The sequence below is a fragment of the Poecile atricapillus genome, chromosome 6, assembly GCF_030490865.1.
Source record: "Poecile atricapillus isolate bPoeAtr1 chromosome 6, bPoeAtr1.hap1, whole genome shotgun sequence".
Taxonomy (NCBI): Eukaryota; Metazoa; Chordata; class Aves; order Passeriformes; family Paridae; genus Poecile; species Poecile atricapillus.
The window spans coordinates 4,177,242-4,202,412 of NC_081254.1; the positions used below are offsets into that span (position 1 = coordinate 4,177,242).

The 25,171-nt window shown below is 39.5% G+C and overlaps 1 protein-coding gene across 3 annotated transcripts in view; it reads left to right on the forward strand.

Moving 5' to 3' along the window:
- Positions 1–24,853, forward strand: part of MYPN (myopalladin) — a 65,810-nt gene extending 40,957 nt beyond the window's left edge. For all 3 annotated transcript variants that reach the window (XM_058841688.1, XM_058841687.1, XM_058841689.1), the window contains exons 11-20: positions 1,945–2,529; positions 4,007–4,154; positions 13,480–13,701; positions 14,136–14,285; positions 15,268–15,347; positions 15,850–15,976; positions 17,486–17,693; positions 18,434–18,599; positions 20,708–20,841; positions 22,886–24,853. In XM_058841688.1, coding sequence (XP_058697671.1) covers positions 1,945–2,529; positions 4,007–4,154; positions 13,480–13,701; positions 14,136–14,285; positions 15,268–15,347; positions 15,850–15,976; positions 17,486–17,693; positions 18,434–18,599; positions 20,708–20,841; positions 22,886–23,052 — 1,987 coding nt within the window. In that variant the 3' untranslated portion in view covers positions 23,053–24,853. The remainder of the gene's footprint in view (positions 1–1,944; positions 2,530–4,006; positions 4,155–13,479; positions 13,702–14,135; positions 14,286–15,267; positions 15,348–15,849; positions 15,977–17,485; positions 17,694–18,433; positions 18,600–20,707; positions 20,842–22,885) is intronic.
- The last annotated feature ends 318 nt before the right edge of the window (positions 24,854–25,171 follow it).

Below are 25,171 nucleotides of genomic sequence, written 5' to 3' on the forward strand. Positions count from 1 at the left end.
AAAACTCAAATGCAGAATAAAAAGATTACACGGCACTGGCCCAATTAACCATAATCTTAGAAAACAAATTCTCCAGCACTAGATTATTTTTTCTGTATATCCCTGCGAGGAAAAGTGATCTCCAATTGAAAAAGGAAAATATTTTCCCTTGGAAATGTTATTAATTCCACAGTGTTTTCTGCTGCAATCAAAAGGTGGAGAACACTGATCTTATGCAGGCAAAATAAAAGCAGGTTCTTCAAACATATCTCACTCAATTCTGGGTATGAAATATTGCCCAAAGCAGATAAATTCAGTCTTACACACAGTACAGACTGGCAGCCAGCGAGAAAGTGTCATCCCAAAGGCCGTGCCTCATGACTTGTACGTCCCACAAACGTCATCTCCTCCTAAAACAGATAAAATACTTGGAAATGCTTGATAATGTGAAACCACTTGAACTAAAAAGCACCTGATTGGTGCACTGGGAGCTCAAGGGGAAATTAGAAGAAGTAATGTCATTTTCTTAGAGGACAATTGATGGAATTCATGCTGCAGTTTATTAAGAGAAGTATTTTCAGCATTTTTTTCAACCTCACACATATAGTCTAACAAAAAGCACACAAACATCTTCATTTCATTTCTTAAATAGGCAGAAGTTTTACCTAAGGGCTCAGGAAGGACTTTATAAAGTAATTCACTGGTACTCTTAAGCAAGGATGTAATTTCATAGCATAAGCATTACAAGAAGACAGAACTTGTATTCCTGGTAGCAGAGGAAGAACTTGGAGCACAGGGTTTTAACTTGTGAAGCTCACATTCACAGCCCTACATACTTCCTGAGCTATAATGAGTTTAAAGCAGGAGGCAGAAGCTGTATTTAAGTACCCAATACTTGCAAAAAGCAGAATTTCTCTCAGCTCCCCTTCTCAAAAAAGCTGTGTTACAAAGGATTGCTTTATTATGCAGATGTGTATGTGAAGGGCACAAAATCAGGCCCACACAGCTACTAACTCTCTACATTCTGCTTTATGAAAGCTTGAAATTGCTATCTTTATCTGCCTTTAATGGGGTTTTTGTTTAGTACATTGTAGAAACAAACACTTTTAACTACAACCAAATTATGTTGAATATGTATTTGCTTTGTCAGGAGCAGTTGTGGTTGGTCTCTACATCTACATTTTCCACTTGTTATCAGTAGTTGTTTAATAGTCCATAGTTTATTATACAATCATTTTCCATATCCTCTATGTCTTTTCTGGCTTTGGAAGGGAAAAAGCTCTCCTCATGTGCTGTATTTCCATTGACATAATAATGAAATAAACCACTTGACAAGAGAAAATTATTTTCCTTAATTGCCCTGAAAAACTATCCAGTAGATAACATCTAGAAAATTAACAACTGCATGGAATGCAAGTCCTCTCTGAATTATCCTCTCCTGCATGTCAACACCACCTAAACTATGTTGCTAATATCTCCTATGGTGGATTATTACAAATTTTTATCAGTCAAAGTGCTGGATTCAGAACTTCAGCAGGAGGTAAATGATGCAATCTGGTTTACAATCACTCATTTAAACTATGATACACCAAATCTCACTCTTAGTAATACAAGCAAAGAGGTCCATAATTGACTTTGACAATGCTACCCCTTAAATATCTCTGAGTAAGATTTATATTTATATTTCGCATGCTAAAATGTAAGAATTATCTTCAGTCAAATAATTTGCAGACAAAAAGCCTTGGTGCCTCTGACAAAGAAGGGGAGATGAAGGAAAAGGTTATTTTAGTAGCAAACTAATATTATGCTCCTCTCATAATGTTAGAGAACGTCATGTAGCAGTTTCCTGTCTCTTAGTGTATCACAGGATATAGAATTTTTCTCTCTGAATTCATACATGGAAACGCAGCAACTGCTTCATTTGGGGCTCATAACCAATTCTGCTCCTCTTTATCTTCTGTGCAGTGATCAGAGCCAGTTAAAACAGCTCCACAACCAGGTCTTGCTTGAACAACAGCAGGTGCAGCAGGCATCTCTAAGAGAGTGGTCATTCAACAGCACTTCGGTGAATTCTGCTACTTCCCTCTACCAGCAGTCCACCTCAACCCTGTACAAGCAAAGCTCATCCTCTGCCTCGCCATCCTTCGCCTACGGCCGCCCCAAGCAGTTCCTGGCACCGCAAACGCCGCCGCCAGCCAGCCCCTCTGCCAGCTCCTCCTGCACATTCAGCAGCATCCCTCAGGCTGCTCAGAGAACAAACCACATGGAAAATTTCATAGCAAATCCTCCACCAGCCCCGTCCAGGTCACCAGGAGGCTTTACAAGCAAAAGCGAACAGTCTCTACCAAGCCCTAAAGAAGCGGCGGTGCCTCCCTTAGCGTTTTCTGCTTGCGGTGTAAAACAGTTCCAGCCGCAGACTGTGACCCCCGCTCCCCTCTCCCCAACTGCAAGGATCCAGAATCCAGTCGCTTTCCTTAGTGCTGTTCTTCCTTCACTTCCCACCACGCCATCCACCAACGCCATGGGACTGCCCAGAAGCACACCAGCCACGTAAGTAGCAGAAACCACACGCACAAAAGCAGGGAGAAATCCTGGTTTTCCTGAATTTCTGTTCAGGTGTTCAGTGGGGGAGTCCCTGAAAAGCAAGTCTCTTGTAAAATAGAAAAGTGACTTATATATTCTGGTCATTTAATCTAATCTTTACATCCAGTAAAGAAGGGATAACACCTTCTGTAATAAGAGAGAATTCAAAATAGAGAAATGGGATCCTACAAACAGATAAACAAGAATGTGGGGGCTCAAACATTCATAAGACTCCACCAGTGTGAGAAAAGAGATTTCATGAGCTTGCAGGAAAAGTCACTATTTATACCAGGTACAAAAACATTCATACCTACTGTAAGCAACAAATAAAGTTTTAAAGGTACCTTATACTGCAAGCTGTTTTATTTTTTAGTCCAGGTGAATCTAAGAAATAATTTACGTAAAGGTCTTTTTCTGATTGCAGTACTTTCTACATTTGAAGTCCCCCAGAAAATTTCAGGAGAGTTAATAGTTTGCACATAAATACTTTAATTAACAGCTAGCATGATTTCTATGACAAAATAGCTACCAAGATACAAGCAAATAAAGATGATGATGTACTGGCAAGGTGGTGGCCTTAAGAGTCTCTATAGGTGGAGTTGAAGCAAATTTCCCTTTTGTGGACTATGTGAACTCTGTGTTAGCATGGCTAGCACCTGTTCTTTGGTACAACTATTTACCCACAGAACTCCAAATCCTGCACAAAGTAAGGAATATTTTCCCCTTTTATCAGTGGTATAGTTTAAGGTAGTGATAGCCACCAGCAAGTCACAATCTCCTGACTATCCTGCTGATACTGCATCAACCAATCTGCTATTACAACAGAAAAATGTGTCCCTGTGTCTGTCTTTTACTATTTTCAAACCTTACTAAAATTAAACGGACCACACCTATCATATAAAAACAAAAAATAACTGTTGATGTTAGGTGTCATAAAAGGGCAAGAGAAATTAAAGAAGTAAAATTCCTGGAAAGAGTAAATGATCAATGAAGATGTGAGATAAAGATCAATGAGAACTTGTATTAACATTTAAATTATTGCCTGATACCAGTCAAATGTACACATTGTACACCTAAGGTAACACCTACACTCACTTCTTTAGCATTTTATTAGTAAATACCATACCATTATTGATATCATTATTGCAGGATAAATATATATGGAACTTAGATGCTTATTGTAGCATTACAACCCTTGTTTTCTTTAAGATGTGTGTTTTTAATTTCTACTGCATGGGAATGAGATGCCCCATTATGATAGTACCAAAATTAATTACATGACATTACCAATAATAATATGATAGTCCCAAAAATAAAAAGAACCATATCCTGTATTGTGCTTTGGCTTCTATGTAAATAAGTAATAGGTTCCACCATAACATATATCATATATGTGATGAAATATATATGTGCTGGTTGCTGCATCAGAATTTTCTTTTAATAGCCCAACCCAGGGATTAACAAAGAAAAACCTGAAGCCTCTGCCATTAGCAACAGAAGATTCTATTCGGGAAAACAAAGCTGCACTTGTGAAGGACCTGGAAAGAAAACTGCATTTCAGAGAGGATGCTAATCAACAAAGTGGTCAGCAGGTAAGAAAACCAAGAGTTATTAAAATAAATTTCACTCATGAACAAGATGTATATGATGATGTGGGAAAATAGATATTTGTGTAGGTGAGCTGCTCCACTGCTTCGGAATAGGAAACTGGAGCTTTAAACAGAAACCATGAGGGATGCAGCTGTAGAAAATTTACTATGTGACTGAACAGCATTTTTCATTTCTGGTCATCTCAAAGGCTGGTATGAATGTAAAATTTCTTTATTTTCATGGAAGCTTCTGGAAATTGGCTTTTATTTTATTGCTTTTCAAGTCGCTCAATTCATTGCACGTTCACATTTGTACATTCTATGTTTTGAAACAAAGAGTAAAGTAACAAAACAGTTTAGGATAAGGTTTTTGTTTTTCTTTTGGTTGAACTAAAATGGGCTTTCAATTTTTTAGCATTAAACCTATTTTTCTAAATTTCCAAACTTCTATGAATTGACAGGGACTTCTCGGAGAACTTTATTGTAAGAATTTAGCAAAATAAAAAACCTTTTACAAAGTTCAAGGAACAAAATATCAGATCACTCTGAACTGAAATCGATAAATTCACCGGATCTGTGCACTGTCTATGAAACTAAAAAAGAAATAAAAAGTGATACAGTATTCAGAGGTGGAAATGACTGTAAATCAGGGTCAACCAAAGGGAAACCAAAGGGAACCTTTCCCAACATCCACCAGCCCCTGTGACAGAGAACATCCACAGAGAAGCAAAACGCCACCGAGGCTCGGGAGCAAAGTCCCCTCTGAGGACAACTGCAGTGTAATCCCTGGGGGTTTTTAATTTTGCTGCTGACCTTTCTTCCTGGCAGACAACACTGCCAAAGCACTTTGAGTAAAACAACTGGCAAGCAGAACGTTTTGCAGATGAATCACAAGTGTTGCAATTTGTACTCGCTATGCTAGTAAGACAAATTATTTCGAGGGCTACTGTGAAATACCAGGCAGTGTTTGGAGTTAACTGCATGATAACCCCTTTAGAAACAACCATCAGTACTAGTGGCAAACTTATCTGCTGACAGCAAAAGCTATTTATACACTTATTTGCTATTCTGTATGAGACCAAACCTAAATCTTGATACTCAAGTTCCTCAAAGATGGAAAAAGTTCAAAGCTGGCACCTCTCTAATTGTTACAGTAATTAGAATGCCAATGGCAATGAAGTACAATCGATAAAAGTTTCCTCATTTTCCTCTCAATTCCCAACTTGAATCCTTTCTGACTTTACTCTTCTCACCTGAGAAAAGCCTACTCCAGCAAATTCAAGCTTGAGTCTTCTCCTTAATGAAGGCAGTGATTGTTTCAACAGATGACAGGATCCAAAGTTCCTATTGCTTTACACTACACAGAACAACCAACACCATCAGAATAATACGCTGGAGTGCTGGATTCACACCCATATATTTTGTCCTGTTTTTTCCTCTCACAGTTAACACAGAATTAAAAGGGAGATATTTTAATTCCACAGATAGAATATCTGTATAAAGTTAATTATTGTAATGGTAGGAAAGGGCTTACCCTCTCATAAATACAAATGCAAGTCTCCTCTGTGTGAGAGAGGAGACTAAATGCAGTACAGCATCCAGTAAGAATCTCAAATGTTGGTTTCCTTGTATTGTCTACATGCTATTTTTAAAATTCCTCCTCATAAAATGTGTCCTCTGGTGTATTTTTACTTAGAGCATTGTACTGGGACCCCACATTTCAACAGCAGAGTTCATTCTCATTTAAAATACCTGCAGAGCATGCAGGGATCATCCAGAACAAACGCTGCAGATGACAAGCCTGTGCCTTAAAGTCCTGGTATTGTCTTGTATTACCACATAAAGGGCAGTAATGAACAGGAGGGATTTGCATTCTGGTGCTCTATTTATTGTCTAAAATTGACTTCCATATGAAAAATGTTTAGCTCACAAGATGAGCTTTTCCTAAGTGTCAGCATTATGCGCTCAGCATGATATCTGATAATCCAGATGTACTCCTTCTGCTTCATCCAGTACATCATTCATCACCAACAATAGAGGAATCCAGGATCAGAGCATAGCTGGGAATTTTGCTGATGCTGCATGAGACAGAACAGATTAGTCTCTGGGCTTCTACAGCTATGATGACCAGGAGGTGCTGACAGAAATACAAATACGACTTTGCCAAGATTCTAACTGCAACTTTGATCAAGTACATGCAATAACAAGCAATAACAAGCTGTCATTTTTACCAGAAAAAAACCATCATACCTGTCACTTCTGCAGATGGTGGCAAGCTCTAGTGCCAGGTGAAATTTCGTCACAATTAGGAGTGCTGAAAAAAAATACGTGATTCAGTTACACCCAAACATTTTCAGTCAGATTTGCTCAGTTCTTTCAAACAAAGGGCGCCCTAATGGCTTTGTGCAATCACAGGAAGATGTTAGGACAAATCCCAGGATAGAGGAGCCTTGACTCAGTGTCTTCCTTGGCTTGAAGACAATTGAATTCATTACTCTGAATTCCCATAAGGACAGGCTTCACTCCTTGCCAGTGGGTACATGTGGCATTGGTGCTGTCCCAGGTTGCTCAAATAATTAAGCATTCTTTAACAGCAGGAGAAAAATCTGGAAATTCCACCTTTCAGAACAGCTTCTGTAACAGGTGACCTGAGCTAGAAAAGCTAGAAAGCTAACTAGGTGGTAGAAAAACACCTTCTCCAGCTCCAAGAATAAAACTTTAGACTTTCAGGCACCAAGAACAGGCCCTCAATTAGCAGGATATTTCAAAGAGCATTTCAGCTCAATGATGAGGATTCCTCTGAGGAAGCTGTTAGAATTTTTTCTTCCAGGTTGTGATGGAGAAAAGGAACAGAGAAATAAAAAGAGAATCACTCTACTGCCCAGAAATGAGGATAAAAAAACCATCTGCATTCTTGTCCTTGCTGTAGTGGATATTTTAGTATTTCTGCAAAGTGAAAGAGGACAAAAGGACAAAGAACATCCCCATGCACTCCTCTCCACCCCCAGAATGTTTTATTGGCACAAAGCTTGGAGTTTTCTCTTGGAGACCGAGATTGAAACGCTGTGAGACCAAACGTCCAAGTCTCATAACCTCAGAGAGTGTCAGATAACTGCAGCATTTGATGGAAGGAGAGCATTACCTCCACTTCCCAAAATCTGCCAGTCTAGTCCATTGGGCCTTTCAAGTAAAATATCTCAGTAATGCTCAGTCAGAATGGGTCCCGTAGACACAAATGATGTGTGGGGAGAAAAGGAAAGAAGGAGACTTTGGCAAATGGAAAAATAGAAATGTGTAAATGGAAACTAATTATTTTCACCTGGTATTTGAGAGCATTCATGGGCTTCACCAATACAAATACATCTATAAATATTTCCTCTGTTAACAGAGAAATTCAGCTTTACAGGCAAAACTTAGAAATGAATGGTATTATCTCCCCAACATTTTGTTAAACAAATAAAATAAAAGAGAAAAATGAGGTAATTAAACCTCAAAATCCTGTACAGTAATAAAACTAAATGAATTAGCCATGCATTAATAAAGGAAAGCAGAGTTAAATACTAGGGCCTGGTTTATACATTTTGGCTATAAGAACTACAAACCATGCTCCCATATCTGTGTCATTTACTATGAAGAATATCACGTGGCAGTGCTGATTGGTTGTGCCTTATGTAAGACTCAGATAGCAGCCTTATTTTTAGGACAAAGAAAAAACCTACAGCTGTTTAGAAAACGATGCACAGCCCTCACATGAATATTCTTTACCTTTGCTAGAGAAGGCTTGATAAGAAATTTCAGAGCAGAAGAGATGCAGGGTTTGTCCAAAGGCTTTTAGATCACTAAAAGCCAAAGCCATGTGCAGATTCCAGTTCATCACACAGGCCCTGACACCAGTGAAACCTCAACACTGATCCCACAGAACCATCTCCTTGCAGTTCCCACATTGAGCCCCCACAAATCACCCAGAACCCTGTTCCCAGGGCACAGAAATTACACCTCATTCAATCACTCCAAAAATCTGGCTCAAAATCAAGCTTCGCATCATCTCTCAAAGGTCAGCAAATGTAGGCAATTTTAGACTCAGGATGAGAATTTGACCACAAGGACTCCCCATGGAAACTTGTCTGCTCTGTACTAAAAATGAAAAGAGATTTAAGAATCTGACCAAGACAAATTGATATTAATATGTAGAAACTCCCTGTAATTGTGGCAATGAGCAATAGAACAACCGCTTGTGGCTCAAGACTCAAATCTAATCAATAAGAAAGTACAGACAGGTTTTCATGGTAGGGATCCTGCCTTGCAGAGCTCACATTGGAGAGGGAAGCTGAGCTCTTCATGCTTGCACAAGCTCACTGCAGCTACAAAGTCTGTGGGAATTGGAGATGGCAACTCCATTTGCTTTCTCTTCCTTCTTGCTTAATCACTCTGAACAGTATTTTGAATATTGTCTAGCTAGACAATGCCTTGCTAGGCTCTTTGTGGGTTTTGTGTGTGGGTAAGCATGAGATTCATGCCATATAATTCATCTGCAAGACATACATCACCCCAGTGCTACCTCTTCATAGGGCATGGCAAGTGGAGAAAAGCCTGTGCATTGGATCTGCTGCTTTTGGATTCCCACTGCTGAGAGGGGAACAGGGAGAGGAGAGAGAATCCAAACTAATCAGGAGATTTCAGCCAGAATAGCCAAGATTAGACTGTGAAGTTAAGGAGTGCTGCAGCTTGGAAACAGATGCTGAGATGCAATACATGCCATTTTCTTAGATAAACTGTTACATGGATTTAGAATAATTCTGCCAAAAAGGCAATCTAGTAAAAGTTACAAAACTGGGATTAAATTGGGAAATTTGTCTAGCGTTGGCATTAAGCTGGCAACAGAATTGTTTTTATATAGTACATGAAAATCAGCATTTGACTAGAGCTCCCCTAGCCTTTCTGTTTGTGGTAATTTCCATGAGTTACTATGCCTACATGAGATTATTTTGATTCTACAAGCTTCTACTAACTGTTAGTATGTATATTCACTGCGATCTGAATCCTGATAGATTTGAACAACAACAGATGCAGGATTTTAGAACTCATATTCATACATAAAGGTGCTTAGAATCTAACAGGAATTACTGCACTCTATGCAATTCCTCTTTTTTGCCAAAAATGTTCACAGGTAGCAGAAAGGCCCAGGAGTTAAATTACTCCACAAGATCTAGGAGACCATGATTCAGCTCTCTGCTCTGTCACAGATTTTTTGTGTTACCTTAACAGGTCCTTCAGCTTCTTTAGGCCTCAATTTCCCACAGGTAAAATGCAGTCCACAGCCCTGCCCTGAAGAGTGCTGTGCTCTCAGATTGTGAAAAATGATGGTGATGGAGCCAAACAGACCCATCACAGAGACAAAATGATGTGAACCCGTTCCTTCAGCGAGACTGACATTGAGAGAAGATTTTGTTTGTTGTTCAGGACAAAGTACAGCCACCCACCAGCAGCCTACAACAACATTGCCAAGGCAGAGCAAAGGCAAGCAGAAGGAAAGCTGCACTGCACTTCTCCATCTGCCACAGATTTCCACTAGAACAGTACAAAACCATTCCAGATATATATTCAGTATATATCCTGGCTTTGCTTTGGCCAGTTTTAAGTCTTTCACCCTTCAAACTATACTGTGACAATATTAACACAAGCACTGCTGCCTACTCCCCTCTTGCACACTGTGCACACTGAACAATGTGCATTAGATGTAGGAGAAATATCCAGGTTTCCAAAGCTGCAATCTACCCAGCCTATAGAGATAAATATATACAATTACAGATGCATTATATACATTATACTTTGTACAGAGCACCACACCACTGAACTGGAGCTTGAATTTGTAGCTGGTAGATATCATAATTTAAATATCTGGCTACTGTATTGAAGAAGTGTGTGAATTACAGCCTGTAAAAGTTTCATGTTCTAGGAAAGCTGCCAAAAAAGGAGCTGCAATGCTACATTTTTTTATTCCAAACCAGGGCTTGAACCTTTGTACTCTTTCCCTCAGTCTCCTCAGTATGCTGAACTGCAGCCTAGTTTTAACATTGTACCCCGTGGCTACAAGGGTTTATTCTTTGTGTGACACTTTACCAAATACTTGTCTGAACCACAACAACAACACTTTGCCCTACACCACTTTTGTAATCACATTCAGAAATAGGCTTATGGCTTCTCTGATAAAAACAGTTCTTCAGAAAGCCAAATTAACAACTCCTTTCTGCTCTTGCTAATCCTAAAAAAAAACCCCTACCAAACAAGCAGAAACCTCCAAGATTATACTCTGCATACAGAAGTGTATTCTCACTTATTTCAGAGATTTCTGTTCTTTCTTTGGCCTCTGAATTTTGGCATTCAAATTTTCACAGGAAAGTTAACTTGGTCTTGTTGGTTTGGTTGTAAATTTACACAAGCACGTATATGCACACAGAGCAGGTTTAGAAAAGCAAAGTATGAGGGCAACACACAGGAAAACAGGGGCTGTGGGAACCCTGACTTCAGCGTTTTCTAATTTAAAATGTATTTTAAAAGTATTCTACTTTTATACCTCTTTCTGTGTGTGTGCACATACATCCAGGGTCACATGCAAAGAAACGTGGGAGAAAACCCGTCCATGATTAACTTCGAAGGGTCCCATGAAATTAATTCCTTCCTCTGCTGTACTTTCTTCTGCAAGCAGACATTTGAAAAGGAGGAAGTGCCCATATTTCTTAATGGAGTAATTTGTAGGAAGTTAATATCCTCAGCACATCATGCCAGGAAAAAAAATGATCCACTGTGTTCACAGAAAACTTCTTAGGGCCTAAAGCAGATGCAAGGTTAATTTGGTTACATACAACTTGAAAATGATTGCTCTATGTTTTATTTATGTTAGTGGGTTAGATCACTTAAGACAGTTTTGGAGTAGAGGAAAAGAAAGATGTTAATTGTCTCTATCAGCATTATTTGATTTCATCTGTAGGCCATCATGGCTATGCTTTTAATTTCTGACAGCATACCATGACTTCTTTTGGACAGCAATGATTCTAGAAGAAAAATCCATATGAAAAACTGCTGCCTAAACTCAGCTGTCTATAAACAATACTGGACAGTGCCATCAGCTTGCAATATTTCAAGATTTAACTCTGTTCTGCAGCATTTTGTTCTGCAGTCAACACCTTCCACATTAATGTATGCCCTGAAAGTGTAATGGCGATGCCTTCATGCCTTTCTAGCCCCATTACTTCCCTCTGCTACAGCAGCCACTCCCTGATTCTTACATGATTCTGCCTTCCTAAAAAAGACACAGGCCAGTTCTGAGTATCAAGGGTAAAACACTGATGGCTTCGTTTTCCCTTGGAACACCAGAACCAGTTCTTGCCACCCACAAGGGAAAATGATCCGCCTGGTTGGTGAGGAATCAGAGAAACTCCAGCTTTACACTGGCTTTAATGAGATGGGAATTTGATCTATAAAGCAATTTGCTGAGAGCTGGGAGAAGAAAAGCTGAAGGAGATGAAACCCTAGCAGGCTGTTTGGTGCTGCCCAGCCCCTGGGGAGGTGGTTGGTACCTGGCTCCCAGCCTCTGGCACGTCTCACCCTGGGACAGAGCAGCCAGCTGAGAGCTCTGCTTGGCACAGCAGGGCAGTGCCAGAGAGCAGAGTGGCCCTGTCAGAGCAGGGGAAGGTGACAAAGGTAAGGAAGGGATCTTGGAGGGGGCACTCAGCACCCTCAGCTCCCTGTGAGCGCTCCTGGAACGCCGCAGCTCCGCGCTGCTCTGAAGCTGCATGGAACAAACAGCCCCGCAGCACCTGAGAACAGGGCACCAGTGCAAGGAGGAGCAGCTTCAGTCACCAAATTCCTTTCTCACCACAGCTAACCTTCCAGCAACCTCCCCAGCACAGACACTTTAGATGAAAACACACAACATCTACCACTCCAGTTCCAAAATAAGATATTGCCAAGGCTGTTAATCCCACCGCAGCGATTTCCAGCTTTTTCTACTTTGTGGCTGCCACATTTTCCTCCTCTCACCCCCAAATCTGACAAATCCTTGTCTCCTCAAAACTCTGCTGAAATGTCTAAACTTTTGGCCACTGCTGTCTCCTTGGTCTCCTGAAGAAAGCAGAAGAGTTTGTCTGCTAAAATTTTTTGCAGCCTCTCCATCTTTTCTCTCTGATCCCTGGAAACTGTTGGTCAAAGGCATAATCAGCAGTCAAATGGAATGGCTAAATGATCAGGGATGGAATTGCCAGCATTTTGGGATATCTGCTGGTCCTTTAATTAACATTCTATAAGATCTCAGACAAGATACATTTTCTGAACCTTGTTTTTTTTCAGCAAATTGAATATATCTAAGGATTTGCTACACCCTTATTTACTACTTGTTGGTTTCTAAAATTCCATATTCAATTGAAGCAGGAATGCAAACTCTGGGCTTAAAACATGCACAAATCCAGCTCTGGGAAAACTGATTTTTCTTTTACAGATAGTACAAGATTTCCCACAGCAAAGGCAGTTTTGTAATGACTTGAGCAAGGAGCTCAAGAGCTACCTGAGAAGTGCATCCAAGTGTAGCTGGATGCTCTTGGTCTGAGGCTTCACAAGTCACAGCAAGAGACATTTGGTCAAATGCCTCCTGGTCTAGACAGGAGATTTCCTCATGCAAAACAGCTAATTGATGTTTCTAATTGAATCCAGGGGATCAGGAGAAAGTTCATAATCACATCAAACTGGAAATGTTCATTTATGTAGGAATACGCTGGGTTTACTGCATAATCTGTTTCATCTTCTAAGAATTACAATGTAATATATTTTGCAAACTCAGTTACACCTCAGCAAGAAATCTGTCCAAGTTTAACCTGAAGTTAATTATTCTGAAAATATTTCCCTTTCTTCCTAATTTTCTCTTTTAGTAGGTATAGTTCCCCTTATTTAATTATGAACTACAATATACAGCACTCATTTCTATAACTAGCAGGTGACTAATATTTGAACACAAAACCCTCAAAAATTTGATGTGTTTTAATGATTTCTTTTGATCAACAGTGTGCAAGAGTATAATTTTTTTTTTTTGACAGGGACTTAGAGGAATTACATGCTTGATTTCTTTTGCTGCCTGTGAAAAAACTCAGCATCATTACACTGTGCAGACCCCCGGTACCTGATCTGTGCCTGCAAACCAAATTCAGACTGTTTCAGGATGCCCTAGGTTTACTTAGGCTTTTTTATTTTTGCTTGTTGTAGAATTAGTCTAAAATGGCTGCAAATAGCCCAGGATAGGAGTGGTCTTGCTGAGACCTGTGCCCCTCTCACCCTGCAGGAATACAGGATTTCGAGCTTTGAGCAGAGGCTGATGAATGAAATCGAATTTCGCCTTGAGCGGACACCGGTGGATGAATCAGATGATGAAGTCCAACACGAGGAAATCCCTACAGGCAAATACATAGCTCCCATCTTTGATAAGAGACTCAAGCATTTTCGGGTAATGGAAGGATCCCCTATCACATTCACCTGTAAAATAGTTGGAATACCCGTTCCCAAGGTATGTCACTCTCACTCTAACTGGTAAAGGAATAAATCCCAACCCCACACTAGTTTCTGTACATCCCTCCCAAGCACGTGGCTCTGTGCAGAGAACTCCCAAATGAATCATTTCTAAAATAACAGTATCTGCTCCTGAGCAGGCATCAGGCCTTCAGGTCCAAACACCTGGCTCCAGCAGATGCAGAACTGCACAGCCCCCAGAACTTTCCAGAAAGATGAGAACTGATCTAACCAGAAACGTGCCTAGAGCCAAGAAAAGACAACCTGACAGGTCCAGCTGTGATATGCAGCTGCCTGAATTCAGCCTGGAATCATTCTGTTATTATAACTGATCTGAACTTTATAATATTCTAAAATTTTATTGGCTATCTCTCAACTTTTGTTATTTTGCTAGTCACCGTTAAGTCATGGGGATGTGTCTGATCACTACAGGTCTACTGGTTCAAGGATGGCAAGCAGATTTCAAAGAAAAACTCCCATTTCAAAATGAACAGAGAGGAAGATGGAACATGCTCTTTATATATTGAAGCTGCTACTAATGATGATGATGGCAACTACACGATTATGGCTGCAAACCCCCAAGTAAAGTGTTTTATTTTCTTTTACAAAAATGCTTGTTTCATCTTTTTCTAATATCTGTTCATAGGAACACAGATTAGGCCACATACTTTGACATCAAATGGTGATTATTATCACAAATCAGGTGCTTCAGAGCATAGGAGAGGAAACCATGTAACGATGACCTGATGAAACCACTCCCCTGTTACACAGACAGTCAAAAGCACTAAGGACATTTTCTCATGTTAGTAACTCCTGCCCTATCTCCATCCCACTCCCAGCTGCTGATGGGTACCTTTTGAGACGTGCTGACAAGACAGACATGATGTTTCAGGCACAAAGAATAGAGCAGGGACAAACAAATAGTTACACCAAATTTGGAACTGTCACCAAACACAAATATATTCTTTATCCAGGATGCAAATAGATCTGCAAATAGTCCCACTCCCTTACACCCTTCTCCTTGACCCCATCTGCTAGCTACAAGTACATTCATCAGGTAACTTTTTCCAGCTTAAATGCTTCTCTTTTTTTAAAATATTTTTCTTTTCAGTTTCTATATGGCTGCATTTTGAAGTAGGCCAGCACAAATGTAGCACCAGGCAGTACCTGTGGCATGAATAAATAAGCAGGGCCAGGCACCACTGCTAAATGCATTGCCACAGCCTGGAGGAGTTTGAGAACCTCCTGCCTCAACTGCAGGCTAACATGATAATAACATATATAATAACATATATAACATTTATATATTATATATATATTTATATATATACATTTATACACATATAGATACACAAATGTGTTTTATACATTTATATAAATACATTTGTTTATACATTTATAGATAACATATATAGCATTTGCTTTGGGGAAATGGTATTCTCACTATGGTTCAGCTAATTTATAAAAATAAATCCTAATGCACTGTAAGTGTTCAATGTTTCTAGTTTAAAATGAAATAAGCCATTAACCAAGTAGTAATTCTGTTTTCCATTGCAAATTGCAGGGGAGGATCAGTTGCTCAGGACACCTGATGGTTCAGAGTGTTCCTTTTCGGGGACGAATATCAACAACTCAGCCTCACAGGTGAAAGAAAAAAGTCAAAAAGTCCTGCAGACCTTCTTTATGCTTTTAATGAAGGCATCCAAAATAACCACTGAACTTCAGTTCTCAGTCATAAAATGGAAATAACAGCAGCAGTTCCCTCCCAACAGGTCACTTCTATGTTTTTGAAGGTCATCCTCAAATACAGGGAAATTTAAGTACAATTTCATTTACTTCTTGTAGTGGAGCTAAAGGCAAGGGATGGATTAGCAAAATGAAATTCAGCCAAAAAAAGCAAAAAGAAGCAGAGGCCAGCTTGGGAATCTACGGATACTACATTATATAGTTAATTTGATAATCTTTCTAAATGGAAAGTATGCAAGAATTAAAGGACAATCAGTCCATTTCTTTCTGCCCTTTTATGTAACTCAAGCAATCTCTCCATCCTTTTCCTCAATTTCCTCCTTTCTTTTTTTTTTTTCTTAAGCATTAGGGGAAAATAAAATAGACTTGCAAACACACACATGTGATTTTTGTGTTGCAGAACACGACCCCGGGTGCCAGAAGGAGACAAAGAGGCAGTTCAAGAACGCTTTTTCAGGCCATACTTCCTCCAGGCTCCAGGTGACATGGTGGCACACGAAGGGCGGCTCTGTAGGTTGGATTGTAAGGTATGAACTGCTCCCTGTGCTCACTCTCACTTTCCCTACCTCTCTACAGGTACTGCTGTGTGTTTTCATGTTCTCTGTTGCGTCCATGAGCATTTCCCATTCAAGTTTAAATGCTTCATTTTTAAAACTATTTCTTAATGCCATTGTCCTTGAGATGATTCCAGGGATTTCTTTTGAACAAATATTGTTCAAAACAATACAAAGATGAAGAACACAGAAAACACAACCCAGAAACAGAATGCTCACTTACAAGATTGTTCAATTACTAGATATGTTCACTGTGTCCTTTACCAGTATGAACTGCAGAAGTTCTGCTCCATTATCAGATTCTTGAACGCAATCCAGAATAGCATAAAACCGTGAGAAAGAGAGGATTCAGCACGTTGCTTTGTGTTCAAACAAATGTCCCCATTGTATTGGACTGAATTACTGAAGATTAGCACTCCCTGAAAAGAGGGAACTGAGCCCAGCTCATTTGATGCTTCCCCAGCAGGCACAGAGGCAGAAACATCCTCATTTACTGATTGAAATCCTGGCATGAAAGAGCTGTCAGAGGTTAGAGTACACAGAGTGAACATCCTGTTACTGAACACCTTTAAGAGAATCATCCATCCAACATTTTCTGCTATCCCCTCCACGCCCCTGCAGCGCAGCAAAGGTGACAGTGCTGCCACTGACCTCCCGACCCTGAAGAAGGGCAGAGGCTCTGAGGCACAAGTCAGTGCCCTGAAGATGAGCAAGACTCATTACTGCTTAATTTATGATGCAGAGTTTACGAGGAGCATGCCAAAGAATTTGGTTATTCCTAGCTCTGCTCTCCTGGCAGAGCTTGGGAAGCCTTAAAGCATGTCTGGCATTGCACAGACCTGGGAGAGAGCAAGTTCCGCTTCCCTCTTCCTCTGCTTTGTAAAATGCTACATGGAAAGCAGTGTTTTAGACATGAGTAAGTACTGCTCCCTACTGAAAAGGTTTTTAATACTACAATACGGTCTAATCTTCCAAAAAATACTTAATTTGTAGCATTCTAAAGCATGTAAGTTCAACAGCTATGAAGAGTTGTATCATTCTTCATCAAATTTTACAAAATACAAAGTAATTTGTATAGAACTCTTTCTTCATCTCTGTTAAATTCTGCAGGATTTTAGATCAAGGAATTTGATTTATATTCAGCATCAAAAAAAGGAAAAACTAGCAGATTATTAAGAGTCTTTTGTGAATCTCATATTCTAATTTCATATTTCAAACTAAGTTTCTTCCTTTCTGACTAAGAAAAATATAGGTATTTAATATATTTTTTAATCTTTTTGCTTGTTTGTTTTCTGGTTTTCTCCCTTTTGAAAGCAGTCAGCAGAGAAACAAAAACAGAAACAATTTTTAAAAAATTAACCACCTTTCTGGTCTTGATTTTAACATGATTCAGCTGGCATTTGTAAAAAGGCTTAGCTCTGAATTTGCTAACTTCTCTCTGTCAGTTGGACATTTGTCTCGAGCTGTTTCCCTGTCTCTCAGGTGAGTGGCTTACCAACTCCAGACCTGATGTGGCTGCTGAATGGCAAACCTGTGCTCCCAGATGCCAGACACAAGATGTTGGTCAGGGAGACTGGAGTGCACTCTCTGCTCATCGATCCTCTCTCCCAAAGTGATGCTGGAACTTACACTTGCCTTGCCACCAACAAAACAGGACAAAATTCCTTTAGTCTGGAGCTCACTGTTGTAGGTGAGAAGCACTGAAAAACTAATTTCAATGATGAAGTTATCTGTATGCATTTCTTCAAACTTACCTTGCATTGTTTCCCTACAGACAAGTATAGATAAATAATGCACTGAGAGTAGGAGAATCCAACAGCTGTAGATACAGATATGTAATTTATATTTATATTTTTATATATATATATATTTATTTTCCTCCTCAGATGATGGAGGGAAATGCACCTGGTGCTCAGATGAGTGCACTCCTGTTACTAAGAGAGTGCCATAGGAATTCTGCCTTATTATCATCCTTCCTCTCTTATCTGGGCAAAAGGACATTCTTAACTTTCTTCCCAGAAAATCCTCAGGATTTGAACTCATATTATATATATGTGGAGGTATTCCAGATCTCAGCCCAAATTTTATTGGTTTAAAAATGTTTCTAAGTAGAAAAATTTAATCTGAATACTGCTCTTTAATAAAGCCTTTAAGTATGGGAGATATTGAAATTTATAGATGTAGCATTAATTTCCTGCAATGGCAGTATGTTTAGACCCATTAGACATGCATATATTGTTTTATGAACTGCAGTTCTGCCTATTATTTACTTTATGTTCCCTTACAGAAGTTATACCATGGCCTTTCACTTCTCTTCCAACACCCCACTAAAAACTCACAACCTACTTTGGTATCACAAGAATAACTTTCATCATGTTCTTCCATGCTACGCAGAGAGAAACAAAGAATAAAATATCTCTTTTTTTCCAGCAAAGGAAGTAAAAAGAGCCCCCATGTTTCTGGAGAAGCTTCAGAACTGTGGTGTTCCAGAAGGCTACCCTGTCAGATTAGAGTGCAGAGTTGTGGGAATGCCTCCTCCCATATTTTACTGGAAGAAAGATAATGAGACCATCCCATCAAACAGAGAGAGGATGAGGTACTGTACCACGACACCCACACCTGAAGCTTCTTGTGGCTGGACCAGCTGCTCCCATGAAAACCTCTGTGATAAGAGATGCTGGTGCTTTGTAACAACTCCTTTCACCCCATAAAGCTGTACAAATCTTGCTTCCCTGAGGGATGAGCAATGGCTGTTTCTGCCTCAGAGAGTGGGGACAGAGCCTGTGGACCACAGGCCGGACAGAATTCAAGAATCTCCTTCTCAAACACACTCTAAGAGGGTTTTGTAATGCAGGGCAGCACCTTATTCTCTCTGGTTTTTCCCAGTTTAGCTCCAACCAGGTATGAATTCAAACTCAGAACAGCTTCAGTGCCCCAAAGCATGGGATAATAGAGAGTTTATCATGTCAGACAGAGAAACTTAAGCAAGTTGGTCACAAACAAAGGCAGACCTTGATCCATGCTTACAAAATACAAGGTTCCAGTTCATCTCTTGCCATCAAACACATCACTATTTTTTAACTTCCACAAAAGAACAGCTGATGAAATAATGTGCCTGGCTGTAACTAATGATAAATTGTTTGTTATGGTTTTTTTTTTTAAGATTTCTACTTCAGCATATATCTGATCTTAGTATTTTTTTCTCTTGGGTCCAACTAACAGCTCAGTGGAGTCACTGGATCTTTGAGATGAGCTTCAAGAAGTACCACTCTTCCCACACATAGCTGCAGGCTGTCAGTACAGAAAGCTGGCTCTGCACAGCACCTCTAAGGGATGGACACCAATCACAAGGCAAAGCACTCTTAGAAAACTCTTTCAGTGAAACTGAAACACACTGAGACTGCTGTCCCTCTCCAAAAACCCCAATTAACTCTGACCCTCTATATGGTTTGGGCCCAGTCCTGTTTAATTTCTCTGTAGATAACCTGCAGGAGGGGATTGAGTCTGCCATTAGCAAACTCATGGATGACACCATGTAGATGTTCCCATTTCATAGGGATTGTGGTTATACACTGTAGTTACAGGAAAATGAACAACTGTCCTAAAGTGCCACACTTCCAGTTGTTTCACAAAAGGTAAGAAAACAAATTTTTGCTTCAGCTCAGCAGGGGAATGGCTAAGGGAAACCTCCCACACCCCAGGGCACCAGGAATAAGCTCTGGGGTTGGGACAGCTCTGCTGTTTCAGCCAGTTGAGACCAGAAACCCAAAGGCTTCCAGTGGCTCTGGACAGACCCACAGGAAGCATCATTGCTGTTTGTCCCTATCCTGCCTCACTGCCTTCCTGCCTGAAGCCAAGAGAGGTTTTTGTATCTCAGCAAAGGGTAAATGCTCCCTTTTTTGTTAGAGCTGCTGGAAGCACAATGTCCTCTTGTCCTGCAAGTTTGCGGTATCCTCCCAATTCCTACGGAAACAAAATCTCAAATTTCAGAATGTCCTGGAACTCCACATGTTCTGAAGTGTTCATCTCACAGCTCTTCCTTTATAATGAGAGAAATACTTGCATTGATAAAAAGGACCAGCCTCAGCCTAGAGAGCAGAGGAGTCTCAGTTCTGTTGTATTGTGCTGAAAAGTTTTTCCTGGAAATTGCAGCCACAGTTTTAGATCATTGGAGAGCAAAGGAAGTGGAGGGAACAATGAAGCAGGTTTCTTTCAGAGTGTTGGCTAAACAAATCTTTCTGATTTTCCTACTTGGTCGTTTTCTCATAGACAAGGGTGCCCCAAGAAAGTTTCCCACTGGCTCTGGTTGCAGTTGTGAAAAATATCACAACTTTGTACAAGTGCTCCTGGTATTTTGTTATGTTCCTGTTCCAGCTTCTGAACCAGCAAAGAATACAGTATGATTGTGCAGCAGGTTCAGCTCGTTAGCATTCAATAAATCATGCTAATATTAACATATACAGAGTAGCAATTCAGCTCCCACAGTCACACCATGGCTGTGCACAACTGACAGGAGCCAGAACAGATCTGAGATTTCCTCATCCTTGTTTGAGGCTGTATAAAAGCAAATCTATTGACTACAGACTGCTACCTCTTTGTGACTAGAGACGACAATGTATCCATTTGTATTTCATACATGTATTTTAAAATCTGAAAGCTGATGTTCTCTACAGAAATGCTAACTCCCAAATACTTATTTTTCAGCATGCATCAAGATACAACAGGGTATGTCTGCCTCCTGATCCAGCCTGCCAAGAAAGCAGATGCTGGCTGGTACACCTTGTCTGCAAAGAACGAAGCTGGCATCGTCTCCTGCACTGCTCGACTCGACATATATGGTAGGTATTGGCTGGGAAAGAAAACAAGGCCACTCTTAGTCTGGGTTTTGCAGGGATTAGAAACCAGCCACAGCATGGCCACAGCTTCATAAGGCCCCAGAAGAGATCTAATGGTACAGCTAAATGGCCAAGGAGCTCTGCTGTGTCGGTGTGAAGGAGAGTAAGGACAAAAAGCCAAAGCAGGAGTTTCACACAATATCCTCTACTCCCATTTTCCACCTCCCAGAATCCCTAGACACACAAGCATGTATTTTCAAATTGAACCTTAACTCTCCTGCCTCTGATGTGTCTGTGCTACAGCCCTGACCTGACAGAGTAGTTACAAATTTATTTAACAATAAATTGCACACAAGAAAGCAGAGCCCTTCTCCCACAGAGCACAGGGGGTGCAAACCAAGCCTAACTGATGGGGGCTACTTTACATCCAACACATTTGTCTAGGATTCAGAAGGTGCCAGCCCTCTTCAAGAAATACAGCACATCATTTAGTTGTGATCTCTGCAAGGTGGAATGGAAAAGGCAGCGTATTTTGATCACTTAAGCAGCATAATGAAACAGAAAGCACGTTCCACAAACTGAATTTATATATATATATATATATATATATATATATATATATATATATATATATATATATATATATATTCCACAAACTGGTTGGATTAGAACCAGACCCTTAAAGGAAAAAAAACAAAAAGCAAAAGCTCATGTTTTCAAACTCATATTTCTATTTTGATTTTTAAACCCCATCTAATTATCAGAAGTAACTCACCAGTGCATCTCTGTCAGCCTTCTGCCACCTCGTGGTGATCGGGCAATAGTGATGGAAGGCTCAAGAGAGGGCTAGGGAGAGGCTGATTTAAGAAAGGTGAAACAAAATTTAAGAATTCTTTACGTATCTAAATGTTGAAAGACATAAATTTTCAAATGAAGGATTCAAGGCAAAAACAGGAAAAATACAGAGATCAGGGAATGCTCCCCAATTCCTACCACACTTTCTAGGATATGCAACTCACACCCCAAAGTGAGTGACAGAAGTAATTTTTCTTTGTGCTGTTTTGATTGTGTGGGGTCGAAAGGTTGAAGGTGTGATCTGATATCTGCAATTCTGGGTGCAAAGTAAAATAATAATGAGTAAATAATGAGTTCAAGTAGAAACAAATTGGGCACTGCAAGAAAAAAGGAGGCTCTTTTTAAAATACTTCCAGGTAGGGTCAAAATTCAGCATGGAAAGATTCAGCATGGAAAGAAATTTCCTGTCAATGCTTAACATGTAGATTGTTGTCTCCCAATTAAGATACTCAGGGCATTGGAGCCTGAGCTTGACTTGCATTTTCAACCCCTTTTATTTTATAGACAGATATATGTATCTAATTTGGGTGCAGACCCATATAGATAAACACTGGCAAAGATAATATAATTTTCCCTTGTCTGAAGTGTTTTAGAGATAACTAGTACTAGGCATTATGTAACATAATATTTTTACAAAATTTTAGCAGTATTTGTTCCTATAGGAACATGTAGAATGCTACTTTGAAATTACTGAGTATGTCTTTGGATTACATTTCAGTATTTTAAAAAAATCTAGATAACATGTGAGTAGTTGTAACCACTACATGGCAATAAAAATTGTAATTTCTTCCATGAAGAAAAGCCATCCAGAGGATGAAGCAGTACAGAATCAGAGCCCTGGCCACTTTGTTCATCTCTGTTCATGTATGTTTTTCGTTTTGATTACAAACGCTTTGGAGGAAGCTCCAAAGATTCAATCATTCAATTTTTGACTTTGTGAAATCCATGCAAACATTGCCATTGAACTGAACAGGGATGAAAATTTTACCTATAGGCTTCAATTGAATTACTGAACATACAAACAATGGAAATTATAATATTTGAAAGAGCAGACCCCAACCCAAAAAGAACAATGCTGTGCCCTCTTCAGGGATGTTGGAAGCAACTTTCCAGGGGTGTGTAATGATTTCTACTGTTTCTTTGTGACCTGAGCTGGAGGTTTATACAGCTCACTGTGTTTCTGTCGCTGCAGCTCAGTGGCACCGTCAAATTCCACAAGCACTCAAGCTCCGTCCCGGTGGCAGCCGCTACACAAACCTCAGCCAAGGACTGGACATCTTCTCTGCCTATCCAGCTCCTGACAGCCCCATGCTGTTTTCATCCCCAACCCAAAAGTTGGTGGAGAGTGAAGAACTTTGAAAAACAAACACTCGTTCCAGTTGCACCTGCGGAGATACTTAGAACTGTGAAAAAACTAAATAATAATAATAATAATGATGATAATAAAAAAAAAAGAGGGACAACTCACGATGCTCAAGGTTTACAAGCAACTTGTTTGTAATTAAGTGTTCTGCTGCTGCAAATGCTGCAAGTAATATATGGTACAAGACTTTTGCATATGATTTTAATGCAGGATAATTGTGGTATGGAGTGTTGTGCAATAAATTCAGTACTGTGTAGTTTGCTAAGAATTACATAGTAAACATAGTTTTCAGCACCTAAAAGCCAATACCACTTTTACTTCTTGAATTAGAGCTACTGCACTGTAGCTGCCATGGTAAGGATTGATGATGATTAGCTGGATTACTGCCAGTGAAAACACTGACATTACACTAACACCAATCCTGAATGAGGGGTAAACAACAAGACTTTGAATGTCATTTTAAAAACATGCCAAATAATCACAAAGCACAAGTTAAATGGAAAAGATGTAACTCATTTTTATATATGATTATCATGCCAGCCTATTCTAGAATTTTTGAACTCCAGACTAGATAAATATAGCATTTCATGTAGGTACAGGTGTATACCCTAAATATTTATATCTGTGTGTGTGTGCACTCTTGGTGTAAGGGTTCATAAAATAAGGTGCAGGGTGTGTGCATAAGGCACATAGCAAATGGGAATTCCTCTTGTCTGAAGCGTGCTCTCTTGAGCCCCTAGCTGAAACTATTTTCCAGATGTGCCTCATACCTTTTTCTTTACCATGTCAGTGATCCTTTGATTTTGGATGATACCAAACTTTGTCACTTCACTGCTTTTAAATATCTGTGTCTTTTTCCTTATTTTTAATGTGCATCTACCATCTAGCTCATTTTATAGTTAAATGAAAAGGAACTATGACCTGGTAAATTTTCACCACCATTTAGGAAGCAATCACAAGTGTGGTGTCTAATAGGAGGACAGAAAATTCTGTTAATATACAAAAGTTATGACATTAAGCAACTGTTAGATGCAAAAAGCTAAAATACCCCAACAGTTATAATAAATAAGGCAAATAAATGAAAGCCCAAGAGAAGGTGTTGTGACAACACTTAATGATTGATTTAAATATATTTGGCATCTATATAGTTACATTAATACCTCCAGCTGTTAGAATCTGTGAATGTTTAAGATGTTTTCCTGCATCTTTAAATTACTGCTAAACCTCTCCTCTAGACATTGTTTTCAAGCACTTCTTTCTTACTGCTTCCAACATGGCTGCACAATGCAACAAAGTCATGATCAAAGCCACAGAGATGAAAAAAAAATTTAACAGATACCTTCATTTTAGACTGTGTCTTGGGTTATTTCAAATTTAAAATTTTAACTTAAAAAAATTCCATATGCAAAGAAAACAATGAAGAGTTATGTTAAAAGCAAAAGAATATTGGATATAGCCAGAGACTGAGAAAGAGAATCCTTTTCACTGAGCTTCCCACAAATACAGCTTCTGTTGTTCCTAACTCTTGATTCCCTCAGGATTTAGAGGAAGTGAATTTCTTGTGCTGTTTTACTTCCCACCTGAGTGAACACAATAAACAAAACCATGATTATAACTCTCATATTTTTGTTAGAAATCTCAGCCAACCCAACCCAGACTGGACAGACCAGAAAGCTAAAACACAATCTTATCCTAAGAGTTAAAAAAGCTGCAGGTATTTCCATGGGAAAGCAGATGTTGCCCACGTTGTACCTCTTCCCTGGCAAACAAAATAAAACTTGTGCCTATTAAAAGTGATGCATTGAGTTAAGAGACTTCAGTAATGAGATGCACAACTTAAGATGTACTGTGTGTCTGCTCCAGTTACCTTCAGCTGGCTTTAAGGATGGCATAAGGATTCCAAAACTACCCCCAAAATTTCAATTTTCCCATATTAGTTACTACTTTTGGAAAAAATAATCCAAGAAATTTTATTGGATTTTGCTGGCTCAATTCAGTGCTATTGGGAAATGGAAAGGTAGGAAATTAAGACACAAAAGATCAAACTCACATCTACAGCCCTGGTCTTCCCATTACTTCACAAACCAGAGGGAGGGTTTGATGTCAAGTATTCCA